Below are 23975 nucleotides of genomic sequence, written 5' to 3' on the forward strand. Positions count from 1 at the left end.
GATATAGCTTTATATAAGATGTACTTAAGTTAGCTGCCGGTGTAAAAGATGAAAGAAAACAAAATTTCAAGTTTTTAGCCGATGCTGATGCTGCGATGATGTTATTGCCGTTCAAGCTATACGATAGGCGAACAGCAGCAGCAAAAGCACGGCTTTGTAAGCTATACGGAGAGTGTGTTTTGCGCACAGTATATACGAAGATTTATCTTTTTATTACGTTGCCTGAATGCGAGATTATTTTTTGAGCAATTTTCGATTTATATAATGATTGTTGTGTGTTTTGTTGTAATGAAAATGCATCGTTCATACAGAAAAGCTAACGGATGTGTTCGGGGAAACGTGGATGCCTGGATGGGATGAATTTTACTTAAATAATGACCGTTTCATTTTTACCCAGAGTTTTCTTCACGAATAAGGGTGAAAAGGAAAGGTGAACAGAGTGTTTTAGGGTTCAAGTAAAGCGTTTCATCCAGTAACTATGTAACACTTACGAAGTCTCTGTTGATGTGGTTCCATATAATGTTCAAGTGGCGGGAGAAAAGGTACGCTCATCGAGAGATTTTCACAACAAAAACACGTCTCAGCGGGTAATTTCAAGTCCTGAAATCCATTTTTGGAATTTTAAAGAAGTTTTAGAAATTTAAATTCGAGCCGTGATAGTATCAAAACTTGATCCAATTGATGAGGGAAGCCGAAATTTGAGTTATACCTCATTTTCAACTACATATTTCAGTCAATTAAGACAGTTTCAAACCATTTTGGAGCCGCTGACGAGTTTTTGAGTATTACGATTTTTGAAAAATTTCATTTAGGTGAAAGGTCTACGTACAATTCAACTCCTGTAAACTTCGGTTAGCCGTTCCTTAATTATAGTTCGAATCCATACTCAGCGGAAAATGACTGGATTGTGTATAAAAATACTTTTTTACTCGTAGATAATATCTCATCAACCGTTTGTTGTATCAAAAGTTTTATGATACTTACATTAGAGTGGATCGCGGAAAAAAAATTGGCGGATTTCGACCAAATTCTTTAGAGACCCTTATTTTAAGTTGAAAGTTGCTCAAAAGAATTTTCAGCAGTGGAGGTGCCCCTAAATAGAAGATGTGAAGCCCCATTTAGAAAGCATTTTCGAAAAAGTCGTGGTTTTTCGAAAATGCCTCTTTTTTTTTATCCATTTCTCCCCTCCAGGAGCACCTCTAAAGCTAAAAAAATTTATAAGTAACTTTCATCTCAAAATGAAGGTCTCTCCTGAATTTGATCGAAATCCGCCGATTTTTTTGGAGGGCGACCCACCCTATCCTACATACATTAAAGAATGGAAATTTTATTCCCCACCTTACAAATTTGCTTCGTCTAAATTTCTGCCTAAAATGCATGTTTTTCACAAAAAATGACAAAAACGCGTGAAACCAGTTGAAAAATCACCCCACTCAAATTTTCATGTCACTACCTCACCTCTAACCTGTCCAAGGGGGGGGGGGTGAAATTTCAATTTTTATTTAAATTTTTCTCATCTTTGGCACTTGAGTGATGAAAACATTGGTTCTAGGAAAATTAATAGCGGGGAAATTTCTTAGCATTTATACAATCACTCTGCATAAATCAAAACATTCAATAATTTCTTGTTCGCGAGGAAATTTTTGAAATTCGCACGAATCGCTGTATCTATAGTCGAAAACCAACCCCTTAATACGAGTTGTTTTCAGGAACGAACCTATTGGGGAGGGGTGGTACCCCCTTCTCAGTTGTTGAAGTCAGCAAATTTGCCGACTTTGCCGGGACTAGACGAAGTGGATAAATTTTGAAAATTTTTAGTCTTAATTTAGAGACTTATAATACTGTATACTTACCGACTTTTATGGAACTTAAATAGCACATATTTGAAAATTTTTGCGTACAATTATTCTGTTTCTAAATTTCTGCAACTGGAAAATATCTGTTCTAGGATGTCGAATGTATTATAAAGAAATTGACTTCTTATAAGAAAGTACCTAATAATTTACTAGGTACTTGAATTATAAATTTTCGAAAACTTCAGCCCTCGCTTCGCTCGGGTCTGTTGATTTTTCTTTTTCAAATTCAAACTTTCTAAAAATCTATCATTCAAATTCAAAAAAATGTTTAAATCCAAAAATAAACTCCTCACCTCACATGAAAAAAAAAATGTTTTTTTACTGCTCGAAATACGTAATTTTGAGAGCTTTTGCCCTCACTTCGTTCGGGCTTTTTTGCTTTTCCTTTTCAAAACTGAAATTTAAAAAAAAAATGTTTCAAATTCTGAAATTTTCAAGCCAAAAAAATCAACCTCCTCCCAAAAAAAAAACATTGTTCTCTTATTTATCAGAATAGTGATCTTCAAAAGCTTTTGCCCTTGCTACGCTCGGGCTATTTTTTTTTTGTTTTTACAAAATGAAAAAATTCTTTGTCTGAGGCTTCTGAAAATTGAAAAATGAAAACAAAAATGTCTTATGTCATGAATGATAGACTATGAATAGTAACCTAGTCAGCAAATTTTTGGTTGATCACTCCCCCCCTCCCCAACGAGAATGCTTAGTTTCGCCACTGGTTGTTTTCTGGACTTATTTTCATAATTTTTGCTAATTGAGTACCTACGTACTTTTTTCGATAAGAGTATTAATCACTGAAAATTGTCAATTTTGGATTTCTCAATAGTTCACCAGAAAATCAAAATTTTTATTACCTAAGAAGTAGGTACGAGACACGAGTATATTTCTGGCGGTCCTTTGGATAGTATTGTAATCTCTAATATGATTTTGATTACCTTTTGAGTTCTAAGGCTGTTTAAGCCTTGTTGTGAATCAAATTTGGCATTTTCTGTGCTAAGAATTCTCCTGTTATGAATTTTCCTTGCTAAAACGGCCCTGTACTTGCTCTACAGCAACTTGGTGAAGGGCTTTACTTTCATTTCAAAACGCCTTGTGCAGAAGAATGAATCAAACAAACAATTTACCTACGCATTTTACGTCTATACTCTTCGTAAAGACGATTGAATGAATGCGTAATATTCGCAATATATTATAAAAAGGACCACCCTGTGGAAAAAAAGGTCGGCGTGACGCGGCGGTGGTTGCGTATAGCGTGCTCTAATGCAACTTGTCTTCTAAGCGGTGACGTCCTTAAGGAGGTATATTAATGACGCAATTTTTTATGTCCGTATATATGGGTTTATAATATATCTTTACGTACATCAAAGGCTGTGGATTTTTAGGTACCTCTACCTATCTCCGCGTATTATACTGATGCTTTTCGTTTATGGTTTCGTTATGTCTGGAAAACCTTGTTAAACGGGTCGGAAAGAAGTTTTTGTTTGAATGCTCACTTAGCTGAACATGTTATACCTACTCGGGAAGATTATTTTGTTCTGCTTTTCGCGGCAGCGAGAAGAACTCTTCTAGGGAGTAGATGTACCTATAGCTTCCTACATTGTACGTGGGTACAGGCTACAGGGTATGGTACTTGTTACGAAAGGCGAAGTAATTTCTATGAAATTTTAAATAGCATGTTTCGATTTGCTCGACCGGAACGCTTGGACCGTGCTGAACTGCTGAAAACGTTCATAGTCGGTCTTCGTACAGCTGCTAAACGAGGACGTTTTGGGCGAAATTTTATTTTGTAATACATTTTTGCAAAAATCGTGCTGATTACATTTAGCTGGCGTAATTTTTACGTGAATTTTTTGTCAAATTGAACGAACGCGAAGGAAAATGATTTCATACGTTTGAGTTCAGTTGTTTCTATTTTCAACGAAACAATTGTGATTCATATGATCGATGTGTTTGATTTGTGTATCATGGTTTGTCTACACTACAATGCAACGCATCGAAATTTTGAAATGTCGTAATTCTCATTGTGTGATTTGAAATAAATTAACGTTCAGTTTTCAATTCGAGTTTTCAGTTCAGGGCTAAACGGTTCAGTTTTCAGTTCCAAGGATTTGCTCGTAATTCACGGTATATCGGTTCGGGTTTCAGTTTTTAATTTACGATTTTTAGTTTAATTTTACGCATAATATGGTCACAAGCGAGTAAGATAAGTTGATAAAAATTAAATAATACAAATTACCTACTCATAATACGATTTTTACATTAGGTAAATATTGAGAAAATATTGATAGAACAACGTATAAGCCTATCGAAACTTCCGAACAAATTTTTTATCATAAGTACTTGTATAGTGTAACGTGTGTGAGGTATAAATACGATAAAAAAACGTAGGTACCTACTTGTATTTACAAAAAATATTTTCGAACTTGAAAGATAAAAAACTTTTATTTCATAAAGTTCGGTTTAGTACAGTTAAGGTTTTAACTCGCTGAATAAAGGTTCGGTTTCCGGTTCAGTTTTCAGTTCTGACCTAAAATCAATCGAGTTTTTTGATTTTATTTTACATTCCTGAAAAAATCTCAATCTTGATTCGTGTTTTTTTTTTCGAATTTTGAGTCGAAATCACTGCATAAGCGTTGAAAATTTATTCATATTTCAATTGGAATGGTAAGGTAGAGTGGGGTAATTGCAAAGCACTTTTTGATTAGTGACACTTTGAGAGGGCGCTGAGAGAAGACTATTGCACGGATGAAGCTGAAATTTGTACCACATATACTTCAGGGGGTTCTCTATCAATGGTAAAATTTTGGTACAATTTGATCCACAAATCGTGGAGAAAATTTCAATTTAAAAATTTGAAAATCGACTTTTGCATTTACCCCATGTTGGGGTAAATGCAAAAGTGGGCAATATTTTTTTTTATTTTTGTATTTTTTTGCATTTTCAACACACTCACTGTATTCTACGTGTCATTTGGTAACTTTTGATGTATTCGTGGTCTTGATTCGGTAAAAAATTCGATAAGTTTTCCACTTCCCAAAAAAAATTTTAGGGGAGTGAAAAAATGTTGAAAAATTATTTTTTTAAAAACTCGCTAAAATGAACAAAAAATCAACTATTGGTCATTTCTGATGTTTTTTATGTAAAAAACTCGTCATAGAAATACATTTTTCGTCAAATATATCAGTAGAACATGAAAAAAGAGCAATAATTTAAAAATTCAGTAAAACTGGTAATCACTTCTCTAACTTGTAACTCATCATGTGACCGCGGAAGTTTATTTTTTTTGTTATTTCGAACCATTTTCAAGTTATTTGGAGCAAAAAAATATTTGTGGTAAGTGCAAAAATGAAAAAAAAAATCGTTTTTGCAATTACCCCGAGTCGATTTTTTCTGGGGTAATTGCAAAAACGCAATTTATGGCCAAAATAAAAAAAAAATTTCAAATTGCGATATCTTACCTTAAACTTCATTCCTTCATGACCCTAAATCGCGAAAATTCCAGATAAATCAACAGTTTTTTCTATTTCACGTGCATTTTTTTAAAAAACACCTCTCACTTTACTTATGAGTGGTTTCAACATGCTATGATGAAAGTGTTTGCTACTGAGCGACAAGTTGAACCCCGCGAGTTGTGACCAGGTGAATATGTTGGTAAGAGTCGTTGCTTCGACACCCCCTAGGTGGCACAACCAGAAAATTGATATTTGTTTGCATGAGGTCACAATTTTGCAATTACCCCGTTTTTGCAATTACCCCACTCTACCTTAACACTAAATTATTATGAGAAAAAGGCCCTAGAATAAAAAATTTCAAAGTTGAGAAAATTCTTGAGAAATTCTGCATCAAATAAGAGAATTCGGAATAACGAAAAAAATGAGTAATTTTTGGAACTTCTGCTCGCTTCACAAATTCGTATGATCTGTATATCTACTTTGAAAATGCATTTTAAAAAAGAAACATTGAAGAATAATAGGATTCTCTCTTGGCTTTGAAAATATGATACAACTTCTTTAAAAATTGCCTCAAAAGGGATGAAACCAATCTCAAAACACTTTTCAGAGTCAGGCCCGTTGAGTTCTGACGAGGCAGGCGATATTTCATTCAAGACAAACTCCCCAAAATCATGTTTCGATTTTCATAAAATTTCTAAAAATTTTAAAATCTTTACTTCGCCTTCCTAAGTTTGTGATATTCAATTCATAATTTCTAGGTTATTTATTTATTTTTTTTTTACTAGAGCATGAGGACTTATGCACGGTACGGTCAAAGAAAATATTCCGCTGCTCAAACCAAAAATTGAGAATCCTATCCGAGATTTTAATTTTTACGAAAAAATCCGAAAATCGAATAAACTGATGAAGAAATCACTGCCTGTTTGTATGACCGAAAAACACAGCTTTGGTCACATTTAAAATTACTTTTGACTTGAAACTAGGATAGAAGAGTAGGTATTTTTGGGGCCCAATTTTCTCCAAAAGTGAGTCACCCAAGGAGTACTTTTATGTATTCTTCCCCCTCCCCTTCCCTGTTCCAGCAAATTCGTACAATTTGTGGATTATTTTGGAAAATTCAAATCCCCTCGAGACCCTTCAATTCCTTTATTGGAGCAGTTGAATTTTTTTCAGCGACTACCCTATGATTTTACTCCCCTCGCTTTGGTAAAAAAGAAGGGACAATTCAGTGACCATCCCCTGGTAGTGTACACAAATTAATTCATTTTTAGAGAGTAAAAATAGGTACCTAAACCTATCTAGGTACATACATATTATTTATTTTGATGAAACTTTGTAGTGATGTAAAATGTTCTTCACAATATTTTTTATTCATTGAAAATGCTTCGGTGCAGCATTTGATTTCATTGCGAACATTTTCTTTCATTTTTTAACGAACAACGGAGTAGAGTACCTATTTTTTTTTGTTTTTTATTTTTTCGTTTTACGATTTAATGAGGAGTAGATATTTGAGTTGTCGTTCGATTAACTTCGTCACAAAATGTTTCGCAGACAGTTGAAATTGAAAAACGTCAAATACAATATTTTTAACAAGTTAGGTGTATAGAAAACAAACTGCAGGAAAGGCAGGAAAAGCTAAAACTAATGAAACGAATGTTGTTAGTAGGTATTGAAATAACACATGTTTAATGATAAAGATGCTATCTTCGAGCTTGGTGATTGTCTAATTTACAATATTATACTTCAACTCAACAAGTAGGTAGGCAGGGTTTAGCAAATACAGTAGAGATGAGAGACTGATGATGTTTGCAATTCTGAAAATTCGTCTGTATCCGGTACCGGTGCGATAGTGTTGAAAAGGATAACAGGGAACAGTATTGTTATAGGTTTTATATTTCAGAAAATCATTGTTTTTTCCAGACTCCATCATTGCGGATTGTTCAAACAGCACGATCTGGTATTTTCACAAAATACGAATATTAGAAATATTCAAATCGTACGTAGGTATACGGTGCGAAGTTTAAATTTTATCAACCTTTGAATTATTTGTATTTGTTAATAACGCAGATGGGAGAAAAATCCAAAAATCGTTATGTAGAATTGTACACGTTATTTTTGATCTTATTCTTCACACGTTTGAAAAATTCCTTTCTTTTAGGTGGTGTTTATCGAGCGCAGTTGTAAATTTGTCGCGAAGATGCGCGCAGGTGTTACGATACTATAATAAGCTGGCGGATTTGTTTTTTCTTTATAAAATTCTCGACGAAGATGTTCACGTAGGAACCTTATTGTTAGTACGTGAAATAGAATTGCAGCGTCATTTTTTCTCGTGTTTTGTTTTTATGCACTCTCGTTATGTGTGTGTGTGCATTTGAACAGAATACGAATGATTTAAAATTTAAATGTAACTTTGTACCCTAAAGGATTCATTTTGCAATAACAGATACCGCTGTAGCTTTTATTTTACCCACTTATTTTGTGTGCAAAGTTCTCTCTTGGCGTTTGTTTTACGATATTAATTTTAAATTTATTGTAAATGTGGAAGAAGTTGCGGAATTATTACTTTTTGTAGTTTTCTCGAGTGTTTTGAAAATCACATTGTGTGTTGACCGAATGTTTCGTCGTTTGTAGTGTTTAGAATGTGGTGTTTTGCTTGAATTATAATTAGAGAAAAGGAACGATGGAAAATTTTTGAAGGGGTGAAAAATGAAAATATGGAACTGTAAAATATCTCGCGATTTTCCATGACACGAAATACGATTTTTCTTTCTCAAAATAGAATTCGTTTCCTAGTATTTTTTTTAAAAACAAGATTAAGTTATGAGTGAGCAGTGAGTCAGTTCTCAGGTTTCCTATTTCCTTCGCCCTTCGTCCCTTCTATCCATTTTGAGACATTATACTTGATAGATGTTCAGTCTAGTGAGGAAGTTGTGACTCGAAATCAAAAAATCATTTCTGCATGCAAAATTTTAAATATACTTACCTGGGTATACTTTGAAAACCCCAAGAAACCGATTCGTTCTACATAGTGTAAACCTTACTGTTAGAATAAAACTAGAGCATTCAAATCCTCAAAATTATATCCTTCTTCCAAGTAATTCTGAATTTGACATTTAAATGGTTGCTGTTTGTTCGAAAAACATACTTACTCAATAAACGAAAGACATTAAACATCGAGAGGAAATAATTCCAAGATTAAGTAATTTTTATTAAAAATATAAACGTTTTTATCGACTTCGAACGGCATTGCTGCATTTATGATATTTACGATCTAGGCCACAGAATCGAAAACTAGTTCTTCTCCATCATCTATACTTTAAAATGTACTTATACTCGGAAGTACACATAAACGTTAGGGTTAAACCACGTCAGTATATTTGTCGGAAATATCGACCAAGTTGTTCGGTGAAATACGATACATGAGTGGAAAATTGGTTCTAAAGCGAGCCAAAAAAAAAAAATGAAAAAGTTGCCAATGAATTGAAGCTATTTTTTCTTCTCGAATCCTTTTTATCCTGCGTTCGTTGAAATTCTCTAGTAAAGATATTTTTAGGATTATTCATCTTTGAGGCGAATTTATTTTTAATGGTGTAATTAAGTAGTTCAAAGGAAGTAATACCTTTTCGTAATACTCTCATCTTGAAATCTCAAAAGTGGGGTGCGCAGAACGTTTGGCATTGGTATTGTTACCTTTCAGTTCTTAGGTACCTAATTCGAGGTGAATTATAGTACGACTTACCTACCTACTGTTATTTGGGATAATTTTGGATACTTTTTAGTGTTTTTGTAAAAATAGCTTCACGATGACTACTTTAACGAGGTACTTTTTCAATCTGTGAATGTATGTATAGAGTAGCATCTTTATCAACTATACTTAATCGTGTGCGTTTACGTATGTAAAGAATTTCTTTAGATGGAATAGAGTTCACAAAAACTGATTACTCAATTTTAGGAATGATATCTTTCAATATTTTGGCATAAATAATGCGAAATATTTACGAAGAAAAAATTTTCAAAACACGAATTAATCCAAAAATTGGCGATTTGCAATTTTTCAACCGCTCATTAGAATTCCAAGAGTGGTCTTAGATTTTTGCGGCAATAGCATAAATCAAAATCTCAAATATTTTTCCAAAAACAGATTGGGTATAGACGGGACTGGAGCGAAAAAACACGATTTTTTTCAAAAATGTCCATTCTTTGAGGGTTCACATGTCCTCTTCAGAAGCACCTTCGGAGCTAAAAATTTTGCTGAGTGACTTTCAACTCAAAATGAGGGTTTCCGCTGAATTTGATCAGAATCCGCCGATATTTTTTTCCGTGATCAACCCTTTTATTTGTACTCTACTTATGTATCGATATCAATTAAATTTTTTCGACTGGTTTAAATTCCCCCTTCCCCATCCAACAATGCAAAATTTCATGGAAAACACCACCGTGGAAACATTTTTAACCTATCTACTCCGATTGAGTTAAAATTTGGCTTCCTGAAAGAGCATGTCACTCAGACCTCAGAACCAAATTTTGAGCGTCCAAAGTTGAATTTTCAATTTTTTGTGAATTTTTGAAAATGACGGAAGTTTCCTATTGGTATATTAATTTCTTATGCACTTTAAATAGGTCCGATGAAAATTAATGAACGTGGATTTTAAAATTGATCTCATGAAATTTTGAGCGAAATTAAAGACCCCCCCCCTCCAGCAAAAATTGGTTGTTCTGATGAAATGACCAGTCCAAAGACCTGTCAGTGAAATTTACTCACCTTTTTCGTTTTTGTGAGCTTTATTACTTTTCACTGATGTTTCAGTAATTTTTTAAAGAATTCATTTCTCTCTATGTGTTGCGATTTTCATGGAATTTCAATATTATGTTCAATAATGTAAGATGATTAAAACTTTTTTCCTTCCGTTAAACCGTTCATAATCATGTGACAAATATCGTCTTACAGGGCATTGGGACACCCTGTAGTATAAGTACTTTTCCTTGATTGAATGTCGAAAAAATACGTGACGTTCGAAATTGACGGAATATCCGAACGAGAAGGCACACACAAATAGCTATACACTCGATAATTTTTATTTCCCTTCAAATTTACTAAATTTACTACCGACAACACAACTTGACCTACACATCTAGTTGCCAGTTGCTGTAAGAACGCACGTGAAATGGAAATATCGCGTGTGCGAGTATACGAATAAAAATACAGTATGGTAAAATCCGGTAACTTGTGTATAAAGGGAGCAATCATCGAGCGAATATTCCGTTTGTGTTTGCGGTTTGTTGTTGGTTTTTTTCGTTTTTTTTTTTTATTACTTACGTAATTGTAAAAGATTGGTGAGGTATATTTAAAACGCAAACGATTTTTTGCGCGCGACAGACGCGCGCTGTCTATTAAAATAATCGGACGCGTTCAAAGAGCCAATAATTTTACAATGATTTCGATACCGGCATCGGCATCGGCATCGTTTTCTAAAATCATGAGTTTGACTCGCCTTTGGAGGAGAAGCGGCGAGGACAGAGCGTGACGGCAAAGCGCAGACTCGATTTTGGCGGTTGAACTCGCTTCAAAGACTGTAAACTTTTTCGGACTGTGAATAGTGCCTCCACCCTATTCGTATGTGCGGGTAGTTCGCTGCGAAAAATTAAACAGGGTTACATGAGTTTTTTTACCTTTTTGCCCCCCTTTTTTTTGTTCGTTTCAATTGTATTATTCGTTGATTAGTCCTCGACGGAATTTGCTATTTTAATATAATGATTCGAAACGAAATAGATGACCGGACGTTCGATCGTTGTGATGTGTTTTTTCGATAAAGTGAGAAATGTTGATCGCGAATTGTGATATATTAAGGTGAAATGTGCGATCGAGGAACCAGTTCGGGATGTTTTTTCACCAGTAAAAAGGTACGTAAAAAATATGAAACCTCAGGTAGAATTTTTTTTCCAATTTCAAAAAGCCGGCAGCCGGCTGCTGTCTAGAGAATACCAATAAGTACGTGGGTATAAAGGTGAAGTATTCGAACGGTGTATATAGAAAGAGCGTCGATTACGATTTAAAGCAGCTTTATTAACAAACTTCAGACCGAGCAGAGTTTTCCTTTAATCCACGTGCGATGACTTGACATAGCGCCTATAGAAAGCTTGATTTATGGGCTGGGGAATTGTAGTTTGGTTTTGATTACATGTTTTACTTTCAAGATGATAGCAATAAGCTCCAGGTTGCTTTTAAAGTATAGTTTTGCCGGAGAAATCACACCGTCGATGTACATATAATCTTTTTGAAGGATAAAATCACTTGTATGGGATTAATGAGATTTTCACTATCGTGTACGTTATGTACTTCTACCTACTCCTACCTTGCCCCTACCTCCCTAAATCACCGTCGAATAAATCTTATATTCGGTGTGTGTTCAGCTGCGAAATACTTTTCCACTGCCTGCAACTTCGAGAAGTTTTTCGATTAATGGAATTGAATACTTATTTCAGTAATACGTCTCGCGATATAGGAATAAGTCGATGTCAAGTGTGAAAATCGCCATTGTTAAAATTGAAAAAATTCAGATGAAAACTACCTACATTCTAGTTTAAAGATAAGTATTAATTCTGCATCCTTTTGGCAAAATTTTTCGCCAGAGTATTCGTCGGTTCGTTTGTTTATTTTAATTAAACTCATGACGAGAGAACTATATATACTTACTATTAAAGAAAAGATCATATTAATCCTTCACTCGGGAGGGAAATTAATTCGTTGAAAATGACTTTAAAAGCACGATAGGATTTTGTGTTTATTTGTAGTACGTAATTTATTTATCCTTTTGTGGCTGCGAAAACTAAAGCATTTTCAATTTTATTATTTGAAAGGTAAAATATTTTCGATAAATGTGGGTATAAATTGTCGGTTTTGTGATTATTTTACTTTCGTATAATGAGTTTTTGTGTTGTGTTTTCGCTTAAATGGAAGAAATTGGGGTTTCGTTGGCTTCGAATAACGGTAATTTAGTTTGATTTTGGCGTTCGAATACAATGTACACGTAGGCGCTGAAGAATTAATGGATGAGGTTTCTAATTAGATCGAGTTGCCGTCATTGTATGTGAAATAAGCAGAATGTGAGTCATCTATATTCGAATTATGTAGTTTTCAGTCTACGTTGCAGATTTTCCAAGACACGTTATGATTTTCTTCCTTTATGATAGATTATTATAGTTTTATGTACTCGTATATCTAATGCATCGCGAAGTGATGGTGATTGTTTGAAATAACGAGATTAATTTTTTGGATGTGTGAACTGAAGCACTGGGTAAGAATATTTTTGATTGAAAGATAATTTATACCTTTTTAATTATTACGAGTACCTTCCTGAAAAATATAGGTGTTTTCATCACTCCTGTGAAGAAGAAGAAAAAAAAACAGTCTCGAGATTTCCTTCGAAAGAGTTCTTAAATGGATATGTTTTTTGAATCCTTTTGGGTTCTTTTTTCATTCATTTCAAAAACTTGTCTTTAGAGCAACTACCTGAAAAACAAACTTTGCTTTTTTCAATACCGCAAATCCCAACATTCTACCTGATAAATGATTCCAAACTTCAATTTTGAAGATTGTTCACAACAACGTAAATGTTGAAACATTCAAAAATCTTCAAGTTGGAAACTTTTGATTTAAGCAAAAAAGATACAATGTTGAGATTAGCAGCATTGAAGAGAGCATAGGTTGTTATGTGTGAGTTTAATTACTAAAATCCAGTTTTAGTTTTTAAAAAAGTGGCAAACCAGGAGAAGATGATTGGATCTGACCAGTGCTGCAAGAATAAGAACTTTGTACCCCCAAAAAAAGATGCTTGAAAACTACTCCGGACGCTTTCAGAGCACTCCGTACTCATTGGAATATTCCAGGACTCCACTCTTGCCCTGATCCCACTCTATATGCTCCCACTCCTACTCTTACTCCCTCTATCACTTCTCATGCATTCTACAAAATTATTTCAAAAAAATTTGCACAAAACGTAGGTACTTACGTCTTTATGCAACCCACAATTCTCTACTCATCATGAATTTCAAACTCATGTCAAGTTGAAAATTGTGCACCAGTTTTGAAACAGAATTTTCTTGAACTTCTATTCTTGCTTCTGTGGCACGAATGTGGGGCAAAAAATGCCCGCATGGACTCAGAATGAGGTGCATAGTTGCATTAATTGTGCAATATTTCTTATTTATAAATACCTGGTGTTGAAGTAACCGTGAAAGCTAATCTCTGAAAATGAATGGTATTCATTCACTCAACTATCGAAGGATAAAGATCATATAGCGCATAATATCCAGGAAAATCACGTATTCATGCATGACAGTGCAATGGAAATTTCGAGGATTAGAAAAGCCCATCAGAGGAAGGAGAAGATTGGAGTTTTTGTGTCTCCTCAAATCCACCTATACGAACTCTCAAAACAAGAGTGATACATAAACGACCGAATGTGCTGAGAATCTATGAATTAGATGTGCCATGTATTATGCCACTCAATATCCTTTTATGACAAGCAAACGGACCAATAATGATGAGAAAACGATAAAGACTAAATGAGAGTGTTGTGGAAGTGCGTTGGGTACATAACCCAACCTAAGTCTGTAGACTGGATGGATTCATTAACCACGCTCTGCTACCATATTAAATTTTTTTAAAAGTTGGCTGATAAAAAAAAACATGAAAAGTGTACGAGTCTATTGACTTTGAATATTTTGAGGAGAATGAAGTATTTCATTAACAGTGAGAACCTTGAGAAAAAGATCAGAACTTTTCGGAAAATAATGATTCACGCAACACACAAAAACTTTAACTTGATTGTAGAATTTATTGCATTGTATGTAATTTGTACTATACAGTTTTATAAATTTGTAATGAGGTGGGTAGTACCTATGTACATTCTACCTTTTTTTGTAACAACCACCAAACATTAAGCACAGATTACTCAACAATCTAGTTAAATAAACTTTATACTTAGTTCTCTCAGTATAGGAAGGACGACTCTTCAACCTTGACGTTGAACGAGAAAGGGAAGAATAAAATTCAGAATATCTGAATGAATCATATAACATAATACGAGTACGTTGAAGTGTATGGCTTGATTAAGCCGGGCAAAACTGTACATTGAATAGTATTATACAAAGGTACAAAGATCGGGGTAAAATAATGTTTTACTAGAGTAGGAGTACGTAGGTGTAGTACTCACGTCGGTTGAACTGGAAAAGGAAATCGATATCTTCGCAATGCATTTATTGTATTAATGGCAAGGCTGGGATGGTGAATTCATCGTAAAATAAGCAGACAAATCGTTTCTCGTTCCAATGTTTATCGTAGTACGTATAATGACAATTCAAGCTCGTCGTCGTCTAATTAAGTATGTTAAAATACGCGTGTTTTTTCTCCTTAAGCGAAGATTACGAGGTTAAATGTACCTATTCAAAAATGTTTTTGTTAAATTTTCGCCATCCGATGATGTAGGAATCTGTAATAAATTTTCATCATTAACCAAATTTTATAGCAATCGAATACGCACATAATCGTATCACTTTGACAAACTTAAAGTGATTTCTTTGTTATCCTATTAATCTACGTAGAAACTAGAAAGTTACTCAAATGCAAAGTTATAATTTTTCACTATTTTTGATAGATAAATGCTTCTTTTTTGATATTTTTTAACCTTTCGTATCAAACCAACCATGGATCACTGTCACGCAAACCATATTAAGAGGTTGCTTTTATGATCTAGTTTATTTGGCAATAATGGAGGGGGGTAGAGGTCGTGATAATGGGCTGTTACGTCTTCATTCATCATTTATCTGTTACGTTAGCCGGTTGTGACGGCGGCGGTGTGTTTATTCCTTTACTAGCACCCTACCGCGTGTTTCTGCCGAGTTGAATGAGATTTCATTTTTTATCCGTTTTGTTTGAATGATATTTTATATATTGGGAAAATTGTATTGCGAATTTGTAAAAGTGTTGTACGATCAATTTCTCTCTCACACATATTTTGCTCTATTTTACGTGTACGTGCGTATAAAGAATAGAGAAAAGCTCCGTGCGAAGAGTAGATATCATGTAATTTGCAATCCAAGGGTGTAGCATTTTCTTATCGTACCATTATATACGATACGAAAGCATGTATTACTCGTCTTTATACGGATTTATTTCAAATTTAGGTGCGATCATCGGAATATATCGAATTTTTAGCGTTTTCAAATTGGCTAGAATTATTCGCGTAAAAGCTTTCGAATGCTGCCACCTTTGATGTTTCATTTTAATATCGAGTGCGGTAGATGTATCGTTAATTGCAGTTCATTCGCTTACCTCTCGGTATATGTTGAACCGATGCCATTAGACTACTTTTTTTTTTTTTACGAAAATGTGCCTAATAAAATTCAACGAGATCTCCAGGGATTTCATTTTTACGATTGAGAATACATTATAACGATTGATTTCCCCTAATTTTGAATACGGTCGTTTTCGTCAGAATAGGGTAGGTGTAGGTACTGGTGGAAAGTAAAAAAGAAGCGGGAAATATTGGTATCGAGTGTAAAGCGTATTAACGAGTATGAAACTTTATTCGTTACTCGTATACTCGTATGTAGGTAGCTAGATAGTAGGTACCTATGTTAGTAGGTATATAACCCAAGAACCCACTAATATAAATTTTCAATGGTACAGAAAATTGTTTGAATTTTTTAAAGATCTTCAAGGCATTAAAATGACCTTAGTATACATAATAATTACATCTTATTTGGAAACAGATACACATTTTGTCATATACACAAAAGAGTTTTTGTGCATCATTACATGATAATTTATCCCTGTTCCAGAGAATTTCACTGATGTTGTATATAGGAAAATAACTGTATAAATTTATTATTTTTACCTACCCTCATTTGGAAAAATTAACTTAAATTAACGATGTGAGAGAATGGATGAGGGTGAGGAGAGGTCGAAAAAATTATCTAGGGGTACTTTATAAATGAAAATGCTAAATTTTAGTCCCACAGGTAAATCTGGAGAGATGCAAACTGCGAAACAGTTGATGTGAGTACTTTGATTTGAACAGAAAGCTCATCTCGACATTTGACTTTCAAGGTCATCTTAGAGTTCCGAGATAAATTATTATAGATCTGAAGGAACACCAATCATCAATGTTTGAAATGAAACTTTATTTGAAGAATTTTTAAAATTAAGTTATTGGGCGGATTTCAAAGGGAAAAATACCGAAGGGTTTTGACTGAATTCAGTGAAGACCATCATCATTCTAAATTGAAAGGTGCTCAGAAAAAATTTCAGCTCCAAAGGTGCCTCTGGAAGAGAGATATGGATCCTCAAAGAGGGGTCGTTTTCGAAAAAATCGTCGTTTCAAAACCACGATTTTTATTTTCATTTTTTTCGAGGTAATACCCATTTTTTGAGGACCGTTAGGTATCTCTTTCCAGGGGCACCACCGGAACTTAAAAATTTTCATCAGTAACTTCTACTTCAAAATGAAAGACTTCACTAAATTCGGTCAAAATCCTCCGATTTTTTTTTTTTTTGATCCGCCCTACTGTGCAGTGTGCACCTAACCCAATGCTCGTATGTGGGCAATGTGTCCCTGTACTTGTTCATCAATCAGAATAATACTGTTGAATTCCGAATCGGACGAATAACTTACCTTTAAAAAAAATTATCTTACTTGTGCTAAAGTATACGTAGTGAAATTATATGCACATTCTTGCGAAAAAATCTGTGAAAAAAAAGTTAGGATTAAACCGCGAATTGAAGTCATTATCTAAAACGCGAGTATGCATTTTTTGATTTTTGTACCCAAAAGCGTATAAATCTGTAGAAATAAGAAGTACGTGAATGTACTTATAAGATTGTTGGATTCTATGTATATTAAACAACAAGGTAAGAATGAAAGTAGTACGCGGATGAGCATTTTTTTGATTTTTTGGTCATGATCTGCATCAAACTGTAATAAAAAGAAGAGATGATACCCCTCAATAATTAGTATTGGGGTGGATCACCAAAAAACAGTCGGGGATTTTGATCAAATTCAGCAGAGACTTTCATTTTGAGTTGAAAGTTGTCCACAAAATATTGTAGCTTCGAAGGTGCCCTTGGAGTGAAGATTTGGGCCCCTCAAGAGAGGGAACTTTCGAAAAATCGTGGTTCTCTTGCCCATGTCGCTACACAACCTGTTTTGGGAAAAATAACCCAGTCTGCAATGAAAGTATTTGGGATTCTGCGTCGATCTACATATAAAAATTTGCAAATCGCTTATTTTTGAATAAATTTGTGTATTGAAAATTTTTTCTTGGCAAATATTTCGCATTAATCATGTTGAAATATTGAAAGTTATCATTTCTGGAACTAAGAAAATATTTTGGAACGTAGTGATGCCAATTTCAAAAAACCAAAAGAAATGACCAATAATTTATGATTTTTTTTTCGATTTTTTGAAATTGGCAAAAATGATTAAAAAGGGACACCACTGCATTCCAACATATTTCCTCAGTTTTAGGTAGAGATGTGCACTTTTCAGAAAAGTAATTTTTCCTATCTAGGGGTGAAAAGTACTACTTTTCCAACCTCGCGAGAATCGCTCGGATGTAAAAATAAGTACTTTCCACCCTCGTTCAGGAAAAATTACTTCACTAAACTCGGAGAAAAAGTGATTTTGAACTCGTGTGAGTTGTTCCCCTCACTTCGTTCGGGTCACAAACCTCACCCTCGTCCAAAATCACTTTTTCGGCCCTCGTTGTGTAATATACGAGTACTATTAGTGAAATGAAAAGTGAAAAGTTCATTGAAAAGTGTGAAAAGTTGTGAAAAGTGTGAAAAGTAAATCGTGTGAGTCTCATTTTAAAGCTCTCTGTAAGAGCTTCAAATTGATGTATTTTATGCCTATTTAAAACACAAAAAAAAACAAAATCATTTTTTCACTTAATCGAATAGTGGTAGTTTTGAGCCTTTCTAGAGCCTCTAACATTTTTGGGTTTTTCAGTTTTGAAAAAAATGTTGAAAAAAATATCAAAAATGGGTGCTGAATTGCGAAGGGGAGGAGTGAAGAGAGTGAAACTTGATATTTGACTTCATCAATGAGGTCAGTGATCTCTGATGAGTAAATTGATTGGTCACTCGCTTTTTTTTTAGTAAAAACTGAAAAGTGAAATGAAAAGTAGGAACTTTTCTTTTCAACTTTTCATTGAAAGAAAAGTACTTTTCACTTTTCACTTTTCACACTGCACATTTCTAGTTTTAGGAATGCTATCTTTTAACATTTTGACATGATTCAAACATGCAAAATATCTGCGAAGAAAAAAATTTTTAGAACACGAATTTATCCAAAAATAAACGATTTGCAAATTTTCAACCGCTCAGTGAAACCATGAAAGTGGTTCTAGATTTTGACTTCAATAGCATAGGTGGACGCAGAATCTCAAGCACTTTAATTTGAGACTGGACCACTTCTCCTAAAACAGTTTTGGGTAACTTTCAATACAAAATGAAGGTCTCTGCTGAATTCGGTCAAAATCCGCCGACTTCATTTTTAGTGTATCGAAGTAGAATAATGTCTAGTCTACTCAATTATGTCTGGAAAAATTCACTTCGGTATAATATAATATGGTATTTAAAAAATATATTATTTTCATCAAAATCATCCTAACGACGAAATTGAACCTCTGCTTACACCAGATGTAACGAGACGTTTAAAAAGAAAAAAATTCTTTGAAATAATTTAGAAATTTTATGCAATTAATACATACTATGCTTTAGATGTTCTCTTTTCAACAGTAAAAGCATTAAATATATGAAAAACGAAATAATAATTGATGTAAACTTGAGCAAAACGTAACTATTTTTAAAAAAATTGAACGCCACCAGTGGCTCTTTTTAATGGACACACGAAAATAGACTTCAGGAAATATTTGCTCTCAGGTATCGTCGTCGTATCGATATTTTGAAAAGCAGGATAAGTAGGTCATTTTAACTTCTTCGCTCGCTCGCTCTCTCGTAATTCTCCCTCGGTATGCCTTAAGGTGTCTACTGGCAACCTACACAAGCGAATTCCACCCTAGTTACAGTAACCAAAAGTTAGAATTACGAATGTGACTTGCGAACAGAAGGGATCCATATCTGTGTCGGTTTCCGATGCAACCATTAAAAAGTTAACAGTTTTGCTGGGTAATTTATGGTGACGTAACAAATTTTATGTACTCTGCAGTAGGGTGTTCTTTATTTACAATGTTTATGTGTGCTTGAATTTTTTTTGTACTGTAGTTCTTCATATCAATTCGCCCTTTCCTTTACCAAGCAGAGTACTCGCGTGGTTCACTGTAAATCCCTCAAGTTTAAGAATAGTTAATACATGAAAAAATAAAAAACTTCAACGTTTTTTTGCCATCTCTTTTCATAGCAGATTACTCTAAAAAAATTCACGTTCCTCAAGATGAGAAATGACGGAAAATTTGGCCAAAATTTTAAAAAATGGTTTAAGAGGAATGTTTAAAAAATTGTTACCTGTTGTTATCATTTTTTTGAGTATTCTCTTTCATTAGGAGATTGATCTCCAAAAACTTTGGCTTCTTTAGAGCATAGATAGACATTATATTATACCTAATGGAAATATTACAATTCTTCAAGAAATAATTAGCAAGATTTAACAGTGAAGTTGAAAAAATGACATATTTTAACAATTTAATTCAATTAATTTATAAAATTAAAAATGCTTATCTACATATTTCTTAAAATTCGAAAATCGACTGTATCACTTACGCTTGCTTAGAAAAAATAAATAAAAAATGGAAATAAATAATTAATGATTTTTTAGTAAAAACTTTTAAAATATTCCAACTGAAATTAAATTTTTCCAGTTTGAAGGTTGCCTTTGTCCCTACATTTGCACTCGACCTATGACCTTGTATTAATTTATAATAAAATATGAGGTAACTTTGAAGTTGTCATTTCAGACATCCACTCCCATACAAAATATGTATTATTTTGAAAAACTAGCGCTATCAAAATTACTGAGAAATGTTTCATACTTCGTCTAAGACAACATCCGCGTTCAGGATGTTCGCGAAACGAGTTACAAAATTATTACAAAAGTGTTAGAAGTTCAATGTCCTCGATAAAGGTGAGCCGAAAAGCTTACGTCGACAAAAATCAATTCTCAAGGACCTTTACGAAGGAACCTGAACATGGAGAAGTGGCCGCAGCAGAAGATGAATAAAAAACGGGTGAAATTTCGTTTGGAGGTTTTAAGAAATTAAAAACGTTCGGCAAATCGTACAGCTATGCGCAAAGTTGAAATGGAGTTTATATCGGCTTGCGAAATTCGTTAAAAGCAACAGAAAAAGATTGGATAGTTTGGAAAGTTTCTTCTCGTTTAGAATTTTTTTTCACGTTTCAAGTCTCTAATGCTGACGTAAGAATATTTGTATAATTCATTCTACGTTGAAAAAAAAAAGTTGAAATCTGCACAGGCTTACCTGTAGTACTTTTTTTTCAGTTAACCAAACTTGCATACATATAGATGAAGTTATAATGTGTGTACATGTGTGGTTGCTTTCGATTAATTTTTCAACGTATAGGTCCACTCACGGAGGAGTGAATTTCCGTGCTGTTCCGTTTCCCCCTGTTTTTCTGCTCAAAGACGGATGGCTTTTTAGTTTGCGGAGATCTAATTACTAGTTTTACCCTAAGCGCACTTATTCCCCTTTTTATATTTACGATCTTTTTTATATGTTGCTTTTGTGTTCATCTTCTCTTTTAGATACGTTGGAAACTTTCATACGGTTGCAAAATTGATTTCTCTATCGATGAGTTAGAATTTTTCAATTCGTGTACGGGTACTTTTCTTTTATCGAATCAGATAAAAGGGTCGGTTAATTTATGTAATTGGCTCAAGTTTAAACGATATTTGAGGCATTTTCAAAACGGGGGTGCAACATTTGGGATTGTGTTTTACCAATTATTATTATAAGTGTAGATTAAAGACATGTTGATTTATTTGAAATTATTTGTCGGTAAAGGTAAAATGCGGGGAAACAAAAAGATAAAGAGAAAAGACCGCCATTTATGGAATTGTTCCCTCGAAGAAATCGGAAAATAATTGTTTTTTTAAACAATTCGAAAAAAATCAGTAAAATTTCCCAGCCCATAACACACGTTATAAATTATAGACCCACTCGAAAAAGCCAACGTCTTTATAACGAACGTTTATGAAATACGTGGGTGGGTGACTTAAAAAAAAAAAACACATCAAATACCTAGATATTTAAAAATAGAATCTAAATCGATTCGAAATTTAAAAATATTCTTATCGTTTATCTCGTGTTAAAATTTGTTCGAAGGCGATGATTGAAACGAGGGTGGAAAAATCCTAAACTGAAATAACACGTGGGAGATGCTCGTTTTATTAGCTTGAGGAATATTGAAAAAATTATTCAGCAACTCGAAATTTGCATAATTTCAACGTCTGGTTAGTTAGTCGTAAAAAATTCCATCACAAAAATCAATTTCATTTAAAAAAAACTATTTCACGAGGATTTAAATTCGGCTTTATAAATGCAGCTAGAGATCTCGTAAGAGGAATTTTTCAATTTAGGCGAGAGAAACATAATACTACGTATAGTGTACGTAAGACAACCACGAAAACGCGAATCAAGTTTATTCCACAGCGAGTAGGTATTCATCGTCTGATAAAATATTCACAATCTATTGAAGATTAATTTGCAAAATTAACGACGTGGTTTGTATGAAGTTATACGGAGGAATGTGGCCCAATTTTGAATAGTTTTAGAAGTGAAAACTTCATATACTCGTATACGGTTATGGTAGACGAAGAATAGGTCTACGTTCGCTCCAGAGAAATTAGGTACCTAACTTGCGTGTACGTATATTATTGTAAAATACCGAATACCATTGAGTAACTCATTGTTGGCCGTTAAGGGAATCAGCATTTTTACGACGGTGAGTTGAACGAGGAGATTTTTGTGGATGTCGTGGGGGAGTTGCTCCATAATCAAAAATAAAACTTCGGTCTTAATCTGAATCTCATGGAGAAAAAATTAAAAAAAGATTGACACAGATCGTTAATTTGCATGAAATTCTTTTTTTCTCTTTAGAAGTAGGGTCTATTGTATTTACATGAAGTGATATTTTTATCAGAAAAATTTTATTGAATAAAAAATATTTAAAATGAAATTCCTTGCAAAAAATATTAGAAATAATGAGTACCTATCTTAATAATTTTACAATGAATGAAAAATTCCAGGAATAAAATAGTGATGTAGGTATTTTTTGTGCAAAAAGGGGATAAGGATTCAACGGTAGTAAATTCAAGACTCCCGAGCGACATCAGCTCACCGAAATTAGCATTCCACGTAACTTTTCAACATTTCAACAGAATTTTAAAAAGTTAGTAAAATTTTTTTCGCGTTCAATGAATTTGTTTTTCTTGCGAAGATTTCTACGAAAGGTCGTGATTGAAAGTTGGCTTTTATTTCAACTTGGATTTAAACAAAATATGTGACCCTTTTTGCAAAAATTTCACATACGAAGTATCAAAGACGTCATCTGGCGATAATCTATAACCTCGATTTGGAATCCAATTCATAAACGACGAACGTACCTAAATCAAAATCAGTGTGCCTAGTTTAATCTACCTAACAAGGAAACTTCCGATCAGTCAGTTACCGATTTTGCTCTTTTTTTTTCTGAATCATGGAGACTTATAAGTAGTATGTCTTCCTGTCTTCTGAAAAAATGTCTACTTCCCGAATAGAAAATTGAGGGTTCTATGGGGTTCTAAATTGTCTAAAATATTACAAAAATTGCATAAATTGATGAAAAAATTGAATACCGCAGTTATCATCCTGGAAAGGGGCAAGGCAGGAACCTCCAAATTGGTGCCCCTGGAGCGCGCATAGGATAAAGAAATGATGGATGAACTAAGAAGATTTCATAGAAAATTTAGACTTATGTGTACTGATCCTCCCACAACCACGACATCAGAAAAACGGCCCTTTTCAGGGCCACCCTTGACGGCGGTGACCATCAACATCGAGGGTTTCACCCAATCAAAGGCAATGATCCTGGCTGAGATATGTGAGGAGACCAAATGTGATGTTATCTGCATCCAGGAGACTCACATCCCATCTGGGAAGAAACTGCCGTGGATAGAAGGTATGAAGGCCGTGGCAGCAATCCCTCATGACAAACATGGAAGCGCCATCTATGAAGGAGGCCCATGTGATGAAAGTGCATCCAGTGGAGGAGAGAGAGAAAAGATGGTCGGATCTGGAAAAGGCCACATGTAATGAGAACCTGGCAAATGGACACGAACTGTCATATGTAGAATGACTCAGACAGCAGTAAACCTTACTAGATGGGGCATTCAGGATTATGTGAAGAGTCCGGATTGCGTACAGAGACAGACTGACGACCACCTCCTCGTATGTGGCACAGACACTGCATACACTAGAGAGGAGCTGTGGGGAGAATTTAAAGAGATCTGAATGTCCCGGACACGAGAAGAAGAAGAAGAAGCCATCCTGGAAAACTTTATTTCCAGTCGTCGTATTAATTAAATTAGTAATAATTTTGGAGGTCCAATTTAAAGTAAGGAAAATCACATTTTCTAAGAAGGATCCCAGCAAAGTT

General features: G+C 34.2%; 1 protein-coding gene across 3 annotated transcripts in view; it reads left to right on the forward strand.

Annotated features, from left to right (window-relative positions):
- RhoGAP100F (Rho GTPase activating protein at 100F) overlaps window positions 1-23975 on the forward strand; it is a 56901-nt gene that overhangs the window by 8000 nt on the left and 24926 nt on the right. The window contains exon 1 of one of the 3 annotated variants that reach the window (XM_065358912.1): window positions 10893-11203. The exons of the other annotated variants lie outside the window; for them this stretch is intronic. Within the exon in view, the coding sequence (XP_065214984.1) occupies window positions 11156-11203 (48 nt within the window). The 5' untranslated portion in view covers window positions 10893-11155. Of the gene's footprint in view, window positions 1-10892; window positions 11204-23975 lie in introns of those variants that run through there. 3 annotated transcript variants of the gene reach the window in all.

The sequence above is a fragment of the Planococcus citri genome, chromosome 3, assembly GCF_950023065.1.
Source record: "Planococcus citri chromosome 3, ihPlaCitr1.1, whole genome shotgun sequence".
In the NCBI taxonomy this organism is placed as follows: domain Eukaryota; kingdom Metazoa; phylum Arthropoda; class Insecta; order Hemiptera; family Pseudococcidae; genus Planococcus; species Planococcus citri.